The 21,885-nt window shown below is 39.1% G+C and overlaps 1 protein-coding gene and 1 non-coding gene across 2 annotated transcripts in view; both read left to right on the plus strand.

Moving 5' to 3' along the window:
• Window positions 1-21,657, plus strand: part of EDN3 (endothelin 3) — a 28,724-nt gene extending 7,067 nt beyond the window's left edge. Inside the window, exons 3-5 of the mRNA XM_029070097.2 lie at window positions 16,616-16,789; window positions 19,134-19,221; window positions 20,247-21,657. Of these exons, the coding sequence (XP_028925930.1) occupies window positions 16,616-16,789; window positions 19,134-19,194 (235 nt within the window). The 3' untranslated portion in view covers window positions 19,195-19,221; window positions 20,247-21,657. The remainder of the gene's footprint in view (window positions 1-16,615; window positions 16,790-19,133; window positions 19,222-20,246) is intronic.
• Window positions 4,705-4,842, plus strand: LOC114813952. The gene has a single exon (XR_003761696.1). It is a non-coding gene; the product is annotated as a small nucleolar RNA SNORA7 (small nucleolar RNA).
• Window positions 21,658-21,885: the final 228 nt, after the last annotated feature.

Below are 21,885 nucleotides of genomic sequence, written 5' to 3' on the forward strand. Positions count from 1 at the left end.
CCTCATCTGTAAAATAGGAATTAAGACTGTGAGCCCCATTTGCGACATGGACATCGACATGGACTATGTCCAATCTGATTATCTGGTTTCTACCCCACTGCCTGGTACGGCGCCTGGTACATAATAAACAATAAATACCATAAAAAATAATTGGCAGCAGATGTATAGGGAAAGAAACAACATAAGATTACATTGCAAGCCCCCTACACGATAGGGACTGTATCAATTCCCACCTGTGTCTTCTCTCCCAGAATTTAATCCAGTGCTCTACACACAGGAAGTGCTTAATAAATACGATTCCTACTAAAAGACAAGGAGAAAGAAATATATCTTTTTAAAAAAGGAAACAAAAGAAGCAATAGGGCACTGTGGCTAGAGGAGCAGAGCTCCTCGCTCCTCACAACATTGAGTCCTTTAGCCACAGCCTTCCCAATGTTTCAAATTGTGTGGAGCCTTCACACTGCTGCTGCATCCACCTTGTTGACTCCAGGATGGATGTCTTTCCTACCAACAGGTGGCCTGGCCTGGGGGTGGGAGATGAGCAGCTGTAACTCAGTGCTACCGTTGGTTGGGAACCCAAGTGACCGTTACTGACTTGAAGCCTCCCCCTGCTTCTCTTAAACACATCCCACTGATCCAGAGAGAAGAGTAGAAAAGAGATATGAAAAGGAGAAATAGTAGAAACAGATGGGTAGGGAGGCCGTTAGGACCATAAGTTGGTTTTTTTAAAAAAAGAAATATAATTTTTCATTAAAATACAATAACCTATAATTACTCTGAGAATCGTGTGCTATTTTTCTAGCACAAAAACTCTTTCAGTCCTGTTCTCTCGGAGTAACTCTCCCTGGAGAGCGGTAATGGTGATTGTGATGATGGTGATGATGATGTCTACTAGGATCTTCCTGATAGTCACAGTCAGGCACATGAAATAATTAGAGGGCCACACCCTATTCCATAGGCCCTGCCATATATACTTCTGGACATTTTTCAAGTTTTTCCTCCTATTTGTAATTTATTTTAATATAGGTCTCCCCTACTCGATTGTACACTACTTGGGGGCAGGTCCATGTCTACCAGATCCATTGTATCATACTCTCCCAAATAGTACAGTGCTCTGAACACAGTAAATGCTCTAGAAAGATAACTGATTCAATACAGTTAAAAGTGTAACTACCATCCTGAACGTCTCACTTATTGTTTTCATTTCTTCCTTCTGTTGCTCCCAATATCTTATTCCACGTATTTGGTAAAGAATTGAAGACTTTAAACTAGGGAATGCTTGAGGGAGTGGCAGAGAGAGCCACCTGAAATCTTTGTTATGCTACCAATGACCCCAGGGTCGCAGTTCGGATAACTCTCTCTAAAGGAAGTAATTATTTTAATAACATTGATAAGATCGTACACACAAAACAGCGATCACTTTGAAATCCTGTCTCACTTCTACAAATTGTCTTGGTCGATGTAGAAAATCAACCCACCAGGTTTTAATTTCTCTGATCTAGTGCAAATTTTATAACTTTCTTTAAAATCTGATCTACCTTTTTATTTTGACTTAAAGATGAGAACAAAGGGAATCAGTGTGGAAAAAGCATCACTAGCTAGAGTTGAAAACATTTTGAAATTAAATAGAACTTTCTAAAAGCCAGTTTTCTGGGTAGTTGGTTATTCCTTTGTCAATATGCTTGGGAGAACATTAAGCCTTTCTCCTTCCCTCAAAATCTAATATATGGGAGAGTAGAGTTGTCATCAAAGTTAGTGTTTGTTTAGTTCACTCAGTTCTTGGTGTTTACTTCTCTCCCTACCTTTGAAGGGGATAGAAGTTCAGTTATGCAGTACTGCATTGAGTGAAAGGATTGGAAACACTCACCAAAAACTATTACTGTAATGTTAGGACACTTTCTATGCCCACAGACACTTGGACTTGCACTCCCTTCAAAATAGGGGGGAATCCAGGTGAATAACTTTTAAACTATTAAAGTTAAACCCCTAGTGTTCTGGAAGAGTTACTCTAGCTGGTCCCATTTTCATCCAATCTCCATTTACCTTCTCTTTCCAACTCCTTATGCTCTTCTTTCTTCCATTCAGTTTTTCCCTTCTGCCATATTATCACTCTCCTGCTTTCCTCTCCCCTTTTACTTTTCCTTATACTGTTTCTACTATCCCCTCCTGATCTGCATTACTTCATTCTCTTTATCACTGCCTCTGCATCTTCATTTTAGTCTCTCTGTTGTTATTTTCATCCCCATCCCTCTTCTGTCGTAAGCCCCTCCCAGACTATAATCCTTTTAAAAATATTCAAAACCATTTCAGCATCCTCCTAGGGAAATAGTCAAGATTTCAATAAAACCAGAAACAGTGCCAGCTTTGAGCAGTTCAAAACATAAAAAAGAAGAAAAAAAAAGAAGAAAAAGCCCCTCACTTATTTCATCCCACCCTACAGACAAGAAGAGCTCTCTGAAAGTGATTTAAGCCTGCTGGGAAGAAGGTGCAAGAAGTGGGAAAGTTGCAAAGCCACTTTCCTGTTGTAGTAATTGGGGGCATGTGCATGGGTGTATGTGAAATGTGAGCTTTTTCTACAGAAAAAGTTCAGAATGTCTACTTCAGGCTCCAGCCTGGCCATGAGATGGGTGAAGGTAAGGACGATCACGGAAATGGTTTCTGGAAGGGGCCTCAGCAATGTTTGGTGGTGGCAAAAGGAAAAGGCAGTTCTTGAAAGCAGTCTCTTCCTGCCCCTTATCTTTTTATAGCCTCAGGTGTTTGTTCCCCGTCTAGTGTCTGTCGATATTTATTAAGTTTTTCATGTTCCCATTATCAGAGGTATCTGCACTGCATTCCCTGGAATTTCCACTGAAAACAATTAAGGCCTGTGTATGTTCATTTCTTTCAACTTTACACTGAATTACTAGGGTCAGTTCTCCACGCTTAGAGAAGCAGCGTGGTTCAGTGGAAAGAGCCCGGGCTTGGGAGTCAGAGGTCATGGGTTTGAATTCCAGCTCTGCCACTTGTCAGCTGTGTGACTGTGGGCAAGTCACTTAACTTCTCTGTGCCTCAGTTACCTCATCTGGAAAATGGGGCCTAAGACTGTGAGCCTCATGTAGGACAACCTGATTACCCTGTATCTCCCCCAGCGCTTAGAACAGTGCTCTGCACATAGTAAGCATTTAATAAATATCAACATCATCATCATGCAATTTAATACAATAGATAAATTATTTGGGGGTGAGTTAAAGCAGAGGGGTTAGCCCAGAATTAAAGTAACATGAGCAGCAGGGCTAAGTGGAAAGAGCACAGGGCTGGGACTAAGAGGACCTGGGTTGTAATCCTGGCTCTGCCACATTTCTGCTGTGTGACCTTGGGGAAGTCACTTATCCTCTCTGTGCCTCCATTCCCTCATTTGCAAAATGGGGATTCTTAATATCTGTTCTCTCTCCTCATGGTTCTTAATTATCTTGTATCTACCCCAGTGCTTAATACAGCGCTTGGCACATAGTAAGCACTTAAAATACCACAATTATTAGGATAAAACTTTTACTGTTTCAAGATGAGGCTATCTAAATGGCACCTCAGAGTGGTTTCACGGTGGCCTGCAAATATGTTTTGGGCTTCAGCCTATTAATTTTGTTCTAAATGACATTTTTAATGAATACAAGTTTATTGTTTAGTTCAGTGTCAAGATGATCAGCCACTTGGGACCAGTTTTGGGGCAGAGAATCAAAAGATTAGATGAATGAAAATAACTGGATTTGAATATCTTGGCCAGACTCACACTTAACTTAGTGAATTACCCACAGTGTTTGATGGGGATAACTTGTCATCCAGCTGTCCCAGGTTCAGATCATCAGCTTTCTAATATAGGCCCTTTTTAATGAGCCCAATTTTTTTCTTTTAGGAAAAAAGCTCATCACTTGGGAGGAAGGAACATAACCTCTTTTGGCTATCGTGTCTGCTGTATGACCTTGGGCAAGTCACTTCACTGTGCCTCAGTTCCCTCATCAGTAAAATGGAAATTAAGACTGTGAGCCCCACGTGGGAAGGGGACTATGTCCAACCTGATTTGCTTGTATCTACCCCAGCATTTATGTCCCTGGCACATAGTAAACACTTAACAATACTATAATTACTATTATTATCAGCATGAAATTCAGCCTTTTAAAGTTATAGAAATGGGAAAATAGAGTCCACATTGTCACAGTCACCTAGGTATTCGGGCTTTTGACAGAATGACATCAGATATATTCCTTTTTAATGCAGAAGAGAATATATTCAACAAAACTTGAAGCACTTTTAAAATATAGGCTCATTCTCAGGACAGTATATTTTAAATATACATTTTTATTTTCTGCTTTCCCTGTGTTGTTTAGATAAATCCCTTTGAAGTTGATAAAGACAATGTTAGAAAATTAGACACAGAACACAGGAGTACCCCTGCAGCCTGGCATAGGTGGTAGCGAATCCCATAATATTTGCAGTACATGGGACGAGGTAGTTGACATAAGAAACATTGCCCTCAGCATGGCTGCCTGGAAAGAACATGAGCTTGGGAGTCAGAGGACCAGGGTTCTAATCCTGGCTCTGTCACTTATCTTCTCTTTACAGGCATAAAATAGGGATTCAGTACCTACTCTCCCTCATACTTATATCATGACCCTCAAGTGGGACAGGGACTGTGTCCTACCTGATTATCAGGTATCTACTCCGTGCTCACCTCTCCCAGGGTCGCACCTGGAGAGTTTCTGGTACTCTACCAGTCTTGACTATGAGAAGGAGAGTCAAGCAGAAGCCTACCCATTCCATTCCTAGCTTGGGCAGTGGCTAGCGAGTGGAAAGCAATCTGCTACAAGTCAAAATCCATCTGGGCTGGGCAACAGTGGCATGGGAGAGAGTCAAGGGGTTTGCAATACTCAAATTCTTTGCCTGAAAGGAGGCAATGGTAAAGCACTTCCATATTTTGACCAAGAAAACTCTATGGATCTTCCATAATGATTGCAGATGGAGTTGGGGTGTTCTGGGAGAGATGTGTCCATCGCATCACTATGAGTCAGAGAAGACTCGACAGCAAAAGACAAGACTCCGTGCTTAGCATGGTGCTTGGCACATAGTAAGCAATTGCTACTACAAGAAGTTATTATCTAGTTCATTATCAGATAAAGTCATAGTCACTGTTGCCAGCCTGGAGACACAAGGCCATGGCTGCACACCTGGGGAGACACTGGAAGGTTTTCTTCAAAGGAACACTTTGGTTTGGATGGTTACCTGTGGTCGCCCCAACACAAAGATGTGCTTGGGGTGGAGCAGAAGGAAGGGGATATGGAGAAGCCAGATTGCTTTAGTGGGTACTACAACAGGTGGCCTACATAACAGTTTGGAAAAAAAAGAAAGAAAATATGATAAAATTCCTTTTGCTATTTATTGGCCATTGCTACCCCAGGTTTATTTCCCCACCAATGAAATCAATCAATCAATGGTATTTATTGACACTGAGTGCAGAGCACTGTTCTAAGCACATGGGCGAATACAACAGAATTAATGATTAATAATAATTAGTATTATGGTATTTAAGCACTTACTATATGCCAGGCTAAGCGCTGGGGTGGATACTAAAAGGTTGTGTTGGACAGAGTCTCTGTCCCACGTGGGGCTCACAGTCTCGATCCCCAGGATGAGTAACTGAGGGGCAGTTTACAAAGAAGTGAATTGACTTGCCCAAGGTTGCACAGCAGACAAGTGGCAGAGCCCGGATTAGAACGCAAGACCTTCTGACTCCCAGGCCTGTGCTCTATCCACTATGCCATGCTGCTTCATTAGCAGACATATTCCCTGCCCGTAATGAGGTTACGGTCTAGAGTGAGAGATTGATCTTTAGTATTTTTGCACATAATGAATGCACCAAACTTCATCTGCTAGCTGTAAGCTGCTTAACAGCAGGGATCCTGTCAATCATGGTATTTATTGAGCACTTACTGTGTGCAGATCACTGTACTAAGCACTTCTTAGGTTAAAATTCAACAGAGTTGGTAGACACACTTCCTGCCCACAAGGAATTTACAGTTTAGAGGCCTACTTTATCATACTCTCCCAAGGGCATAGTACAACTCTCTGCACACAATAAGCACTTAATAAAAATCATTGATTGACTCATCATTCAGGCCCCCCAATTTACTAGGAGTTGCCACCCAGTGTGACTGCCTAGAAAGATCATATTGGCTCAGTGCCATATTTCTATTTAGAACTTGTACTGTAGAGAGCTAACTCTGTGACCCTGAAAGGGGAATTTGGATTGCTACTAGATGAAAGAAAGTTGCCTCTAAAAACTTTGCCTTAATTCTGAGATCAAATGGAGGATTCTGACAAACCTTGTTCAGACTGTTTCATAGAAATTTTAAAACAAAGGGACTGGGAAACAAACAACTCTTCCAGCTCACTTGATCCACTGTTCTTAACCGCACCAGGCAGTTTTCTTTTCCTCTCATGCGACTGATACACACTATCACAAAATGCCAGACAAGGAAAAGCAATACATCCTCTCTCCCCGGGGAACCAAACAACTCTAATTGAATCAGATGATCTTCACAGCCCCACATTCACCCAGGTGCTAGATAAATTGATCTTAAACTAAATAAATGAGTTGAAATAATTATGGGAAGTTATTCTGTTCAGAGATTCTTGAGACATTTTGAGTCTATTTCAGTATTTTTGTAAGGGCATAAAACTCACGTGTTGTTTCAGTAGAACTAGCATACACGCACAACCCAAAATCAAAGTATGGTGCAGAAACACTCACATGGCAAGAATGAGCCATCATAGCGGGGATTAAAACCTTTATTTTTATTTTGTCTTCTGCTGTGGTTTTGCACATAAAGAATCTTATGTCCTTAGGTTTTTTATATTATCCAAATAATTTTAGGGCTTTTTATGACTCCTAAGCCTTGAGGCAGGGATCATTACTTCTTTTATGTCTTGCATGGGATAGAGTTGGGGGTTGATTTTTCAATAAATAACTATGGAAAGAGACAGATAGGAGAACTGTCCTTCTCTCCATCTCCTTGCTCTCCCCCCCCAGACTACTAATTATTGAGTCAGAAATAGATTGATATCTAGAGCCAACCAGAAAGCTGGAGACAGAGACTAAGTCACTGAGGCTGTCCTCAGTCATCAATTCCTTGCCTCCCTTTCTCTTAACTGCTCAGTAAAGAATGATGTAATGCTGCTAATAGTGCTATTTGTTAACAGTTTGCTATGTACCAAGTCCTTTACTAAGTGCTGGGGTAGATACAAGATAATCAGGTTGGACACAGTCCCTCTTAAGAAGGATGAAGGATCCTAAATTAAATTCCAGTTTTACAGATGAGCCACAGAGAAGTTAAGTGATTTGCCCGAAGTCACAGCAGGCAAGAGGAAGAACGGGGATTCAAAACCAGGTCATTTAATTCCCTTTGTTCTGGAGTTGATGGCTAAATGCTGTCAGATTTGGGTCTAAAATAATAGATTGAAGCTGGAATCTTATATTTCTACAAAGAAGAAAGCCAAAGAGAAGTTTTCCTTTGTAATTCAATGCTTGGGGTTTTTTTGTTTTATTTTATGGGAATAGTGGGAAAATATTGCTCCTTAAATATGAAGTTATAACATTTGTTCAGTCAATTTATCAAGTATGTGCCTGAAGATTAATATCCAGAGAGATGACAGAAAATTAAGAATTTTGTATTAAAGTGGGATAAAGAATGTGCCTTTATTATCATTTATATGTGTACATAAGCAGAATAGGAAGCACTTCAGTCACCAATCTTGATTGTTGAAAGATTTTTTTTTCAATAAGGAATTCCACAGCCTTTTAATCCAACAATGCCACAGAGATATGTGTGTTTTCTATGTAGTAAGGTGTACTGTTTCATATACATTCTTTTTTTTCTTAAATTTTCTGTTTCCAGTGCTGGAAACTATTTTGAGCTACATCTTTCTGCAGCTCTACATAAAGTTATAATGAGGTTATACCAGAGAGAGTGAACTTATGCTTAGATTTCAACCTGGAATTCTTAAAGGTTACTGGGGGTTGAGGTGGGAGACATTAGCTTAATTTATTTGACTGCATTTGAATTGTAGCAAGTAGAGGGAAAATTGACTTTTTAATTCATTCTCCTAGAAGCTTAAATATTTCAGGCAGTTTTAAATTTATTTTCAAGATAACTATAGAATGTTAAAAATTTATCAGAAGATAGAAGCATTTTTAGGAGTGATCATGTGTCATTGATATTCCCTGTCCTGTTTCTCAAATTTTGCCACCCAGTGTGCATGTGTTTTATATATTTTCCAACAATATATGAATAAATAGTTTGTAGGGAATTTGTTAGTCAACTATCCTGGGAGGGACCTAGTTTAAAAGTATAAAATATTTAGACATATTTTATTGATAGGAATAGTTCCTAGCAAAATAATTTGGCTATTTGGGGGCTATTCAGTATAGACTTTATTGCCTTAGAAGGGCAACAGGGGCTTGATTGACATTATAGATTGAGAAAAAGATCAAGTTTGGAGTTATTTTCTTCAGTGAATTTTGTGATGGTGAAAGATGTTAGCAATATCTGAGCTTGGTGACCTCTAATTAGCTTCAGAATGTGGTAATTCAGGGTCTTCTCATAAACTAGATTGTCACAAAAGACCATTTTACCTGACAGAACCACTCGACCTTGCAGCTCATACTGCCAGTAAGAATAGTGAAGTCTATGGAAAAGGGATTGCATATTTCATCCATAAGAAACAAGACTGAAACCAATCTCTTTTCATAGAAACCGTAGGGCAACAGGTAAATGGCATAAGTTAAAGATGCATTAAATCAGTTTAGAAGTTTACGCTTTGAACGAAAATTAACAAGAGTTGGGGACAAGTGGGACTTCCCTACTTAACCCTATTTTATTATTCTTCAGAAATAAAAGCCACTGAGGCCAGGTGGATGATTTCCATAAAAGATTGCTTATGAGACAGTTTTGTTGGCCTAATTTTTTTTCTGCAGCAAGGAACTTGTAAAAGTATTTCTCTTTAGGTTTTTTTTTTCACTTTTCCTTTTAACACCAATGTTAAGGTTATGGAAACACCAATCCATCAATGAATGGTATTTATTGAGTGCTTACTGTGTGTAGAGCATCATGCTAAGTGCTTGGGACAGTACAGTACAATAGAGTTGGTAGACTAAATCCCCATCTTCAAGGAACCTATGTGTTCTTGGGATTTCAAACTCTTCTTCAGCATGAGAAGAAGCAGTAAGCTCAAATCTTTTATTTTTTTGAGATGACAGTGGTACATTTTGGAGTGTCATCTTGTTCAGTATATCTAAAAAGCTCAATAAAAGAGTAATTGTTTGTGTTTTGGTACTTGCTAAGCACTTACTATGTGTCAAACATTGTTTTAAGTGCTAGGATTGGTACAAATTAATTAGGTTGGACACAGTCCATGTCCCTCATGGGGGCTCACAGTCTTAAGTAGGAGAGAGAACAGGAATTGGATTCTTATTTTACAGTTGAGGAAACTCAGGCACAGAGAAGTTAAGTGACTTGCCCAAGGTCACACAGCAAAAAATTGGCAGAGCAATTGGCAGAACTAGGATTAGAATCTTGATCCTCTGACTCCCAAGCCCATGCTTTTTCCACTAGGCCATGCTGCTTCTCATAACTGTGTTCTAGCAGGGTGGTCTAGAGGTAAAGCTAAAGGAAAATATTCTTTTACTCCCACTACATTGCATTGTACTGGCACAGGACACTTGTTGAAACATCTCTAGATATTGTTATAATGGTCATTGCCTAAATATAGGAACTGGTGGAATACTGTGATAGTCTGCTGTCCAGGATCAGTGTGTATTCTGGCAGCATTCTGCTATGCATTATAGCACTGTCGTCACTGCCTTTTAAGAATAATGTGGGAAAATAGGAGGTGAGTAAAAGAGAAGGACTAAAATAATCAAAATGATGGAAAACAGATCCTGTGAGGAAGAACTGAAAGAACTGGAGAAGAAAAGTTTGAAGTGTGCTTGAGTTACTGCCTTCAAGTATATGAAGGATTTTTGTGAGGCATGTGCTGACCAGTTAAGCTTCCACATCCATCCAACTGACAAATTAAAACGTAAGCGATTTGGGTTAGACTTAAGGAAGAATTTCTTGGAATGTCAAACTCCTTGAGGGAAGGGATCATGCTGTCTTCTAATGATTTTGAACTCTTCCAAGTATTTAAGTACAGTGCTCTGTTCATATTAGGCACATATGTTGATATTAATATGTCAAGGTAGAAAATACTGAAATAAGCTTTCATTCATTCATTCAACCATATTATTGAGCGCTTACTGTGTGCAAAGCACTGTACTAAGCGCTTGGGAGAGTACAAAATAAGAACAGATACATTCCTGCCCACAATGAGCTCACAGTCTAGAAGAGGAGAGAGACCTTAATATAAATAGAAAAATAAATTACAGATATATACTATATATATATATACACACACACACACAATAGAGTGGGGATGGGAGAGAGGTTGAATGAAGAAGCAAGGTAGAGTGGCGCAGAAGGGAGTGGGAGAAGAGGAAAGAAGAGCGTAGTCAGGGAAGGCTTCTTGGAGAAGATGTGCCTTCAATAAGGTTTTGAAGTGGGGGAGAGAAATTGTCTGTCTGATAGGAGGAGGGAGGGTGTTCCAGACCAGAGGTAGGATATGGGTGAGAGGTCGGTGGTGAGATAAAAAGGCTCGAGGTACAGTGAGAAGGTGAGCATTAGAGGAACAAAGCGTGCAGGCTGAGTTGTAGTAGGAGAGTGGCAAGGCGAGGTAGGAGAGAGCAAGGTGATTGAGCACCTTAAAGCCAATGGTGAGGAGCTTCCTATGGAAGTTGTGGAATTCCTATCTCTGAGAACCCTTAAGAGAGGAAAAACCTGCATGGAGGTTTCAGCCTTTTTTCACCTAACTAGGAGGTAGAGGAGGGTAGACCAAATATTCACTTAGAGGCCCTTCCAGTTCTAGCATTGTGCTACCATGACCCAAAAAGACCTAAGCCAGGTGAGCTCCATGTGATCTATTTCATTTTTTTTTAAAAAAAGGTTAGGCCTTCCAAAGCATAAAAGACATTTTAAAACCTGTGATAAGGTGAAGTCTCCTGTACGCTTTAAAAACTAAACACACAGTATTGTGGCTCCTAGTGGTGGAGCCTTTATTCTTTTTCCCTCCAATACCCAAGTTCCCAAGTTCTAGAGAAGCAGCATGGTCTAGTGGGTAGAGCATGGGCTTGGGAGTCAGAAAGTAATAGGCTCTAATAATCCCAGATCTGCCACTTGTCTGCTGTGACTTTGGGGAAGTCATTTTATTTCTCTGTGCTTTGGTTACTTCATCTATAAAATGGGGATTGTTACTGTGAGCCCAATATGGGTCAGGGACTGTGTCCAACCCGATTTGCTTTTATTCCCCCAAGCATTTAGTACAGTGCCTGGCACATAGTAAGAGCATAACAAATACCATTATTATTAATAAAACCTCGATATTATTGAGCTAACTTAGGTTACTCTTAGAAATAATGGCTGGTGTAAAGCTCATGCTCTGCATGTGCCTCTTAATACCTGTCCAATTTAGGTTAGCTTTCCTGACCAAGGCTTCAAAACTGTGGTTTCTTCATGGACAGGAGACCCAGTGATATATGTTCTAGAAGGAGGAATTAGTCTTCTAAGATACCACATGAATCGAGGGTGATCACGATAAATACCCACGACCATAAAACACAAAACGATGTTATTATGGATCAGACCAGTGATCTGTAGGTACAGTACTATGTCAAGGGAAATAGAATGCTTGAAGGAACAGTATGATTATTGACCATGATATCCATCGTGGGCAAGTCACTTAACTTCTCCGTGCCTCAGTTACCTCATCTGTAAATTGGGGATTAACTGTGAGCCTCAAGTGGGACAACCTGATTACCCTGTATCTACCCCAGCGCTTAAAACAGTGCTCTGCACATAGTAAGCACTTAACAAATACCAACATTATTATTATTATTATTGTCCTAATATGTATGGATGTACTATATGACAGTTCTAACTTCTTCCTCAATATCCCCTCTAGTAACCTATCATAGACCTCTTGACTATGGTTTCAACAACACCTTCTTGAACCTCAGTCCATATAACTTCTTGACTCCATACATAACTTCCAAGAGACAAAAAACCTGGGGGAATCTAATGTCCTAGAAAATCTCAGTTCTTCTAAAAAAAGTAGATAAATACTAATGTATTCATCAGAGCAAGACATATCCATTTACTCTATCTCTGACAGTTACCAGTGAATTATTTGGGGCAAATTGATGCTTATCTAATTTGTTATAAAAATTGGGAGTGAGTTGGAATTTTTAGAAGGTTGAAAATGACAGTCATTAAGCATGAGTTCCCCAGATCAGCAATTATCTGTCAGCTCCTCCCCACTTCTTACGTTCTACCAGTGGAGAATCTGGATAAGGCTTCCTTCTCTCCATGTTATTAGCTCTTGAAGAGAGTTGAGGCTTACTCCCTTTTATGCCAAGTTGCCAAATTTCAACCGTGAAGATTGGCCTCTCATGTTGGTTAGACTGGCACAAGTCCTGATTGAAAAAAACACACATATTTGTTTTGGCTGTCACCCATCTAGCTCTTGGGCTTTTTCTGCATTTGCATCTGGAAAGGAAGAAGGCAATAGCAGGCTCTTGTTTAATTATTATACAACATGACTAGCCTGGATTTGGTATCTGGGAGAAAGAAAATGAAAACCTTGATTTTAGGGAGTGGCAGTGGAGCAAAGGGCACCTGACTTATATCCTGGAGTGCTGGTAATCAGCCAGAATACTATCCCTGTAACTTTCAGTCTTGCTTTTGGAGGAACTGTCTAAGTTTTTAGGCAAAATTCTGGGATTGCTTTCCAATTTCACAGTTGGGGCCAGGGGGAGGAGGGGGGAGGGTAGTTTTCTTAGCTTCAAAATTGACCTCTCAAAATAAGCCTCCTTGAATGGTTAGAAAAGGCTTCACCACATGATTTTGTAAATTTAAAATATACTGAAGAGATCTCTGGGTAAAGAAAATCATGAGTTATTAAAACTTTCAATAGCTAAGGTCTGACACTATTATCATCAACATCAAATTGAATTTGTGCCCATCTGGGCAGAGCTCACTGTGGGCAAGGAATGTAACTACCAACTCTTTTGTACTGTACTCTCCCAAGCACTTAGTACAGTATTCTGTACATAGTAAGCACTCAAATACCACTGATTGATTGGACAGGCAATATACAGATGTTAATTGTATGCTTAAAAGGTAGTTAATAATTATATGCTTATGTATTTTGCCTTATAATATTCAGGCCTACTCTTTTTTTCCCATTTATTCCTTTCATGGAATTCTGAGTCATAATCCAGGTTTAGAGGAGCAGTGTGACTTAACGAAAAGAGCACGGATATGGGAGTTAAAGGATCTTGGTTCTAATCCTGGCCCTGCCACTTGCCTGCTGTTTGACCCCCCTTAGGCCAGTCATTTAAAGTTGTCTGTGCCTCAGTTTCCTCATCTGTAAAATGAAGATATTACTTGGACTGTAAGCCCCTAAAGGGACAATGACTTGATTAACTTGCATCTACCCCGGTGCTTAGAACAGTGTTTGAAACCAAGTAACTGATTAACAAATATGATTGTGATTATAATAATAATAATAATAATATTGCTCAGAAACCCAGGGGGGATTGACACTTAGATTCCTCACCATTCTACTCATTATCATTTACACATGTCATTGACACTGCTTTCCTTCCTATCCAACTCTCACCAATTACATGTCATCTAATGCAAATTTAAAGGTATTAGCAAGGCATTTGTCATAGGGGATATGTAGTTCTTTATAGCAGTGTTTCTGATAGTAAATTTCCTTGGTAAAAGTTTTAACGTTTTGTTGTTTGCTTGTTTATTTTTATCATATTTTTTAAGCACTTACAATATATCTGGCACTGTACTGAGCGCCGGGGTAGATACATACTATTCAGGTTGGACACTACCCATGTCCTACCGTCGAGCTCACAGACTCAATCCCCATTTTACAGATGAGTGAATTGAAATCTAGAGAAGTGAAGTGACTTGCCCAAAGTCACACAACAGACAAGTGGCAGAGCCAGGATTAGAACCCAAGTCCTTCTGACTCCCAGTTCCAGACTTTATCTACTAGGCCATGCTGCATCTCCTGAACTTGGAACTGAATTTGGAACTGCATTAGAAAGAAAAGTCTTGAGTCCAAAGTTCTGTTTCCACCAATTGGTCACTATGATCAGCCCAAGTACTTTATGTCACCTTAAGTAGGAGGATATCAGATAGCTAGTGGAAACCGTATGTTCCAAAGCTGTGCAGTTTTTTGTTTTATTGGCTTCAAGGGTTTCCACCAGTTCTCTCTTTACATATCTACTCTCTTCCCCCTCTAAATTATACTAAACATTCAAAATTTATCTGCACTGTTGCTGATAGAATAATGCTTTCTTGGCAATATATCTGTTGCCGACTTGTTCATTCCAAGTGCTTAGTACAGTGTTCTGCACATAGTAAGCGCTCAATAAATACTATTGAATGAATGAATGAATATAGAAAATCAGCTTAGTTTTAATGTCAAAATGTAGAAATTTAATGTGAGTTCATTATGGAAAAAACACAACTTTAGCAAGATATTACCTCATCATAATGGCTTCATTTTTTAAAATTCTTGGACTCTTTCTTTCCCTTCCTTGTTTTGATTTTTTTCATGAAGTATAGCTTCAGTAATTGATCTGCATTTGAAGGATAGACAGTTTTGCTATCTACCTTCTTTTTATGGCCAAAGATTGGTGAACAATATCCTCTTCCCTGTGCTACAGTATGATTCAATTTGGGGATGAGTATATAGGGGACAGATAAAAAGGTCTTGGTTTATAGAATTGCTCAACAGGTAAAGTTTAGGTCTAGGGCAAGAGAAAAAGTTTTTCTGGAGAATAGCTTTTAGCTGTCCTGGTATCTTAAATTTATTATCAATCTATTACAAATTTAGGTTGTAACAGCACAGCTTCCATTAGCCAAGTAGTTTTAAATTTTTCTGACTGGAAAGTTTGGGATGGCTCTTTTTCCTTATGCTTGAATGTCTGTGGCTGAAGCATTAATAACTTTCAAGTTTGTCCACTTCATTTCCATTAGGCAGCATGGCCTAGTGGAAAAAGCATTGGATTGGGAGTCAGGATAAATGGGTTCTAATCTTAGCTCTGCCACTGACCTGGAGTGTGACTAAGGGCAAGTTATTTGACTTCTATGGGTCTCAGTTTCACCAACTGTTGAATGTGGGAATAAAACACCTTACCTTTCAGATTGTCAGCCTCGATGGGCAGGAACTGTGGTGGATTTAATTATTCTCTATCTACTCAGCACGCTTGGTACATAAATGCTAAATAAATTACTATAATTACTATTTCTCTGTATTATACACACTCTCTTTCTTCTCTGCCACCCCTCCCCCACAACACATAGTACAAATGGAATGGGTAAAGGGATATGGGAGGAGGTTACTTAGATTTCTTCAAACTCTCTAATCCATTCCCCAGCCATGTACTAAATCCATGACACCTATTAACTGAGCAATTTGCAACAAAGAAGATTATATAATTTGTTACTCTGTGAGTATAGTTGACCTTGAGGTTCATATACATATTTATCTACTATAATTGCATGTTTCATCTTTAACACAAACCAATAGCGAAAAAATAGAACACATTTCCATATTGAAAACCAAAACAAAAAAAACTAAATAGCAAATATCAGAATGCCTTATAGGTCTCAGATTTTGAAGGAATTTTACCTGCATGAATCTGCCATTACACAGGTCTTCAAGGGCAAAGAACACATCTGGGTTCAGTGGACTTGTCAACTGCAATTGTTTTTAAGGTGCTTTTTGTTTCACCTCCTCTTTTGTGTCCCTAACTGCGAAACAGCCCTATCCAGTTACTCTTAATTACTTTTCCCTAGTTCCATAGGGAGAATAGGTGAAAGCCCCAGGCAGAGGCTTTAGAAAGAAAGGAGGAAGAGAAGAATCTATAGAAAGTTGTGAAGAGGAAGAGTGAAGAGATCAGGGGTGAAATAATGCATGTATTTTTTTGGTACTTTTACTTCTGTCTCAAAAGATATTTGTCAAAAAGGACTTGATGCAGGCTGCGTTCACACCCTGACAGTCTTCACACCTTGACAGTCTTCTTCTATGTTGAAGCACTTACCACCTTCTGATATAAGGCATGGGAAAATGACACCGTCTGCAATGTTCTCTCAGTTTATGAAACAATCTGTGTGTGTACACACACAAGCATTCATACATACAGCCATTTAACCCTCTCCACCTTTCAAAAATCCATCCGTCCACCTTCTCCCAGTGTTTTCATTCCATGCCATTTGGTTACCATTTAGTACTGAGTTAATGAGCAGTTCCAGTGATTCTAATTTTCACTTCCCTTTGGTTCTGCCCCACCCACCTTGTTTTAGGACTGGCAATACTTTCTGCTTTTTGCTTGATGGCTATATTTGTGTCTACACACCCACAGCTGTATCTTTACACACATTGTTATCTTTATTTTAATGATTTACAGACGGACTGTACCATATGGGCTCTCCAACTTCAGGGGAGATTTCAGAGGCAAAAGATCTACAGGCCAGCTTCACAGTTCACAGACTTATGAAAGGCCATTGTTTCGGTGTGCTTGTGAGGAGAAAAATGATGAACCCTGCATGCATTTTTGCACAAGAATCCAGGACATCAGAGGGTAAGATTTTCCCTTAGTTGTATTTATTTCAAAGTTACCAAGTGCTTGGGTTATGAATTTACTGTTTTAGGATCTTAACAGCATGGCTTAGTGGAAAGAGCACAGGCCTGGGAGTCAGAGGACCTGGGTTCTAATTTTGGCTCTGCCTCTTGTCTGCCATGTGACCTTAGATAAGTCCTTTTCTGTGCCCCAGTTTCCTCATGTGTAAAATGGGGATGAAATACCTCTTCTCCCTCTAATTTAGATTGTAAACCCCATCTGGTAGAGTCAGGGTCGATGTCTGACTTTATCTTGTATCTCTCCCACCAGTATTTAGCAAATATTAAATACTTAAATGCTATTATTATTATTGTCATTCTTATTATAAGAAGGTAGCAGTGGTCTAGACCCAGAAATCACCCTACTGGCCATGGCACCCATGAACCTGGCAACAGGCAGTCCTGAATGGCCACAGTTGGCAACTTAGGGCAGTTAGGAGTGAAGGGTGGATGAAATCCTGTGATTACAAATCCTAGTTCAGGAGACTATAAAACTGCCAGAATAGCCTTCTTCTGGAATTCTGGTTCAGATGTAGGAGGGCATTGCTTGCCTTAGAAATCATTACTCTAAGGCATTACCCACTCCTAAACACTGTGAAAGTAAGAGTTTGATGCTTGGTCCTGGCATCAGCACTCAAGAGTCTCCAGAGAATCCTTGAAGTTTAAATTTCTGGTGGAATAGATGGGCCCCGGACTACTGAGGCATGGCAAAGTCACACAGCACCCCTGGCTAACTGGAGATTTGCCTTCATCTTCTATTAAATGGGCCTGCCAGCATCTCTGTTTTGTGATGTTTTCTAGTTCAGCGAGATATTCCATAGTAGTGAGCACCAGGTAATGTACCCAACTGTAGCCACTTTCAGCCACTTACTTTGTGATCTGCCAGATCACAGTCAGGGTCTATTTCCAAGTCTGTCATGGATTCCTCATAGACAAGACTGTCATGGGTTCCTCATATATCTATATCTAGGTACCTTTTCCCTGAGTGGGAGGAGGGAAGGATGGAAAAAGATTTAGATTACAATGCTGCCACTCCACCTTTACCATCACCCAGGTGGTGGGTAACTGATGGCTTCCTTTGTTCCAGGCATTTGTGAGGTCATTAGCCCAGGGTATGAACTCCACATCCTGTCTGTGGCCCCATCTTGTCTCTTGGAAACACTGGAGATCATCTTTCCTGGCCTCATTTTAGGATGAAATGAGGAAACCCACTGTAGTCATGGTTCTTGGTATTTATTGAGCACTGATGTGCAGAGCACTGTAGTAAGTGCTTGGGAGAGTACAATACAACAGAGTTGGTACTCCTGCCCCATACCTGTTTATTGAACAGGAAAGGGTGATCTAGAGGATGGCACAATTAGCCAACGGAAAATTCAGAGGGAGATGGAGCTTAATTCTGGGCAACACTGATTTTCTGCTATACCTCAGATGCCACTGAAGGTCCAGTGAAGAGGAACAGGAGAGTGTTGCTTTTTGTCCCTCATACATGCCTTCTGTGCTTCATGCTTCCCCCCAAGGAGTCCCTGTGCTCACCACAGCTAGATCAGTGGGATTTCCAGAGACAAGGGATGAAGCTTCTGAAGGATCGTAGCTATAGCCCACTTCTGTGTTTGATTATCACCCACCTTGTAACTACCTTCTTTTCCTCTTCCCTCCTACTCCTCCTTTCCCTCCTCCTGTTTCTGGTCTTTGTCATCCTTCTGACAAAATCTTCTGTTCCCTTTTTTCTTTTTTCTACTTCTTTTCCCCTTAATCTTCTTTTTCATATTTAATCAAAGTGGGGATAGTCAAAAGAGCACAGGACTCGGAGTGAGGAAATTCAGATTCTAGTCCCAACTGTGACACTGGCTTTGCTATAGGATCTTGGGCAAGTCACAATCTCTCTAGACCTCAATTTCCTCATCTGTAAAGTGGGGATAAAATAGATGGTGAGCCCTGAGTAGGCCAGAGACTGTGTCCAATTTGATAATCTCCTATAACCCAGCAGTTAGCAAAGTAAAAGCTAAATACCATAACCATCATTGTTTGGTTCAATATGCTGAATGGGTACCCTTTTCTGAATGTAACTGTCTCTTCATCAAGACAGAAGGATAGAGATGCAGTTTTGACTCAAAAATCTTATCCTATTTGTTCAAATAGTAGAAATGGAAATCTAGATAATTTTAGAGTTCACCTAATCAATTTATCAGAAAGGAAGAAAGTATTCATTTGGATACCTAAAATTCACCACAATTGATCCATGGCCACAAGAGAAAAATGTCATACTGAAACACAGGTTTTTAATTAAACCAATCCTCTCTTTACAGAAATACAAGGATGGGAGAGAAACATCAAGACAAGAAAAGCCAAAAGACACTGTTGCAGTAGGTCTAACAGCTTAAGTGGTATAAAAAGGTGAAATGGCCAAAAGCTTATCTTTCATTCATTTTTTTCATTTTTAATTCATTTGATTCTTCTTAGAAATAACTGATGGATTTCTTGAGATAAGGAACCCTCAGTAGAAGCTTGGCTAGTCTTATAACAGTTGCACCTGGAGCCTTAGATAAACCAGTGAATAACAATTTACTGGCTTATGGTTTCTAGTACCAGGTTTCTTATTTCATTTGTTTAAGGAAAGGATTTGAGGGGGAGGAAAGAAGAAAGGGGATTATGGAGAGTGGAGGAGTTGTCCTACTTATAGAAGTTTATGCTTTTTTTTTGGTCTTAACATGCTCAAACCTATACTCATTCCTTCCTGGGGAAAAAAAATATATATCTGGTCCATGAAATGGAAAAAGTCAGGAAGATGTGTCAGGTAATAAAGACAATTAAGAACCATATTTCTAAAAGTCATGAGTGCCCTATGGCAAGGTAGAAAGAATCAGTGATTTAGCAGAACTAGGTGGGTGAAATAAAACAATGGGTGAATGATCCTCCTTTGGAGAAAGCCTTTCCAAATTTCTGTCTCCTTTCAAATATCAAACGCTTGAAGTACAAGGGTTTCTTTTGGGAGCATTTCAGGGAATTATTGAGGCAGGGATCATCTACTTACTCTGTTGTACTCTCCCAAGCATTTAGTAGAGTGCTTTGCACATGGTAAGCATGTTAATTGTGTCTGTAATTCTGAGGGATTTTCCATACACCATCAGGGGAGGTATTTACAATATTAAAACCCTTGACACTTCAGAAACTGCCACCCCTCCAAGAATCAAAGAGGCTCAACCCTGTATAGCTGGGGATAGACAGCAAGATCTAACTTTGGATGTACAAAAATCAGAATCAAACTGAGTTGAAGAATAGAATTGCAAAATGTTCAAAATGTCTGCTTTACTGTAATATTCCTGACACACTACATTTTCTCCCACATTTGGAGAAAATAATCAATTAGCATCGTTTAAAACTTTCATTTTTTAATTTTTTTTGTCTCTTGTTTCTTCAAGGTTTATTTACTGAAGTCAAGACAATGGGAACTAGACTATATATTCCATAAAAGATATGTAGAATGCTTAGAGCAGTCTGTCCATGGATTACTCATTGGCATTTATGTTTTGCTTCCATTAATGACACCTGGAAGGTGTGGGAAGTGGTGTGAAGAATCAGCAGTTCCTCAACACCAACTGCTCTGACCATTTGGACCAGAAAGCCTGCCAAAATTTCATCGTCTAGATAATACATCAAAATCCAGAGAAAAGTAAATTAAAACACCAATATTTTTCAATTTGGTAAACTATAGCCAGATGTGCTTTCCAGGATATAACAACTTCAGCTCTGGTTTCATGGAAGAAGTTGTGCTGGAAGAAGTATGACAGGTTAGAAAACAATTTGTATTGTACATGAATTCACATTGGGAATTAATAGCTATCCAACTAATTATGTGTCAATGTAAACAAATATCCATTTACTGTAATAAATGTCAAGTATCTGTGCAGAAAATATATGGCTGATATTTGTATCTTAAAATGTAGTGAGCTAACAGTATACTGACTGAACAATTCAGTAATTTGCCCAATTTAGCTATCTGTTTATCTGCCTGAAAAGTTGCGATTTAGAAATTCGCAGTAGTAGAAAACTAGGATTATGCTATTGGTTTTCCACAAAAAGAATGTATTTAAGGAAGAAACTGATGATTTTGGAGGTTAAAAGAAATACCCTATAAATAATAAACTTTCCCACTGGAAGATTACACAGAATACACAGCATTGATGCTCTCAAGAAACTGGCTATGAGAAGCATATAGACCTAAGGATGCTGTTGAAATCTTGATTTCATGAATGAACATGGATCTTTTGAGAGAAACTATCAAAGCCAAAAAATCCCACTTTGTATATGATGTAAATTTATTTAATTAAAAAATGAGGATTGTAAGCCACTGAATTAACAAATCTATTCCCGCGGAGATCTTCATGCAGGATTCTTTCACTGTGAGTATTTTAAAGTATAAATTATGCAACAGAAGGTATTTTGTCATTGAGACCAAAAAATAAAAAAATAAACTACCTGCTTCCACTGAATAAATACAACCGAACTTGAGCTTGTACTGGCCGACTCAAGGAATGATAAATTCAATAAGATAAACAAAGGAAGTTTTGTTATCCAAATTGTATATTATTTCATAAGTTATTATAGTTATAAAAGTAAATATCATTATCATGGTTAAACTGAGAAGTTTTGGGTTTTCTGGCAGGATTTTGTACATTTTAAAGAAGCAAAGTATTTATTGTGAAAACGTCATTATTCAATTGCTTTTGGTGGATTTTTTCAAGGTAAAGTCATTGTATATTTAATAAACTATTTTTGTTTTGAATCCAAAATAAAAATTAATCAAAAATCATTTGTGCATATGAACAAAGAGGCTCCATGACCATTAATCTTTGAAATAAATCTGTAAAGATAAAACTCAGAAAATCAGATCTGTGAACTATACAACAAAAATATCCAAAAATATGTTATCTACAGAGTTTTATCCAGCTGATCATTCATTTTTGGGGAAGATATTGAGGAGTATCATTAGAGTAGAGGAAATTGTTCAAAGACATCCAGAATCAGATGAAAAGTGTCTCCCTGTGAAATCCTTTTCCC

Source organism: Ornithorhynchus anatinus, chromosome 8 (genome assembly GCF_004115215.2).
Source record: "Ornithorhynchus anatinus isolate Pmale09 chromosome 8, mOrnAna1.pri.v4, whole genome shotgun sequence".
NCBI lineage: Eukaryota > Metazoa > Chordata > Mammalia > Monotremata > Ornithorhynchidae > Ornithorhynchus > Ornithorhynchus anatinus.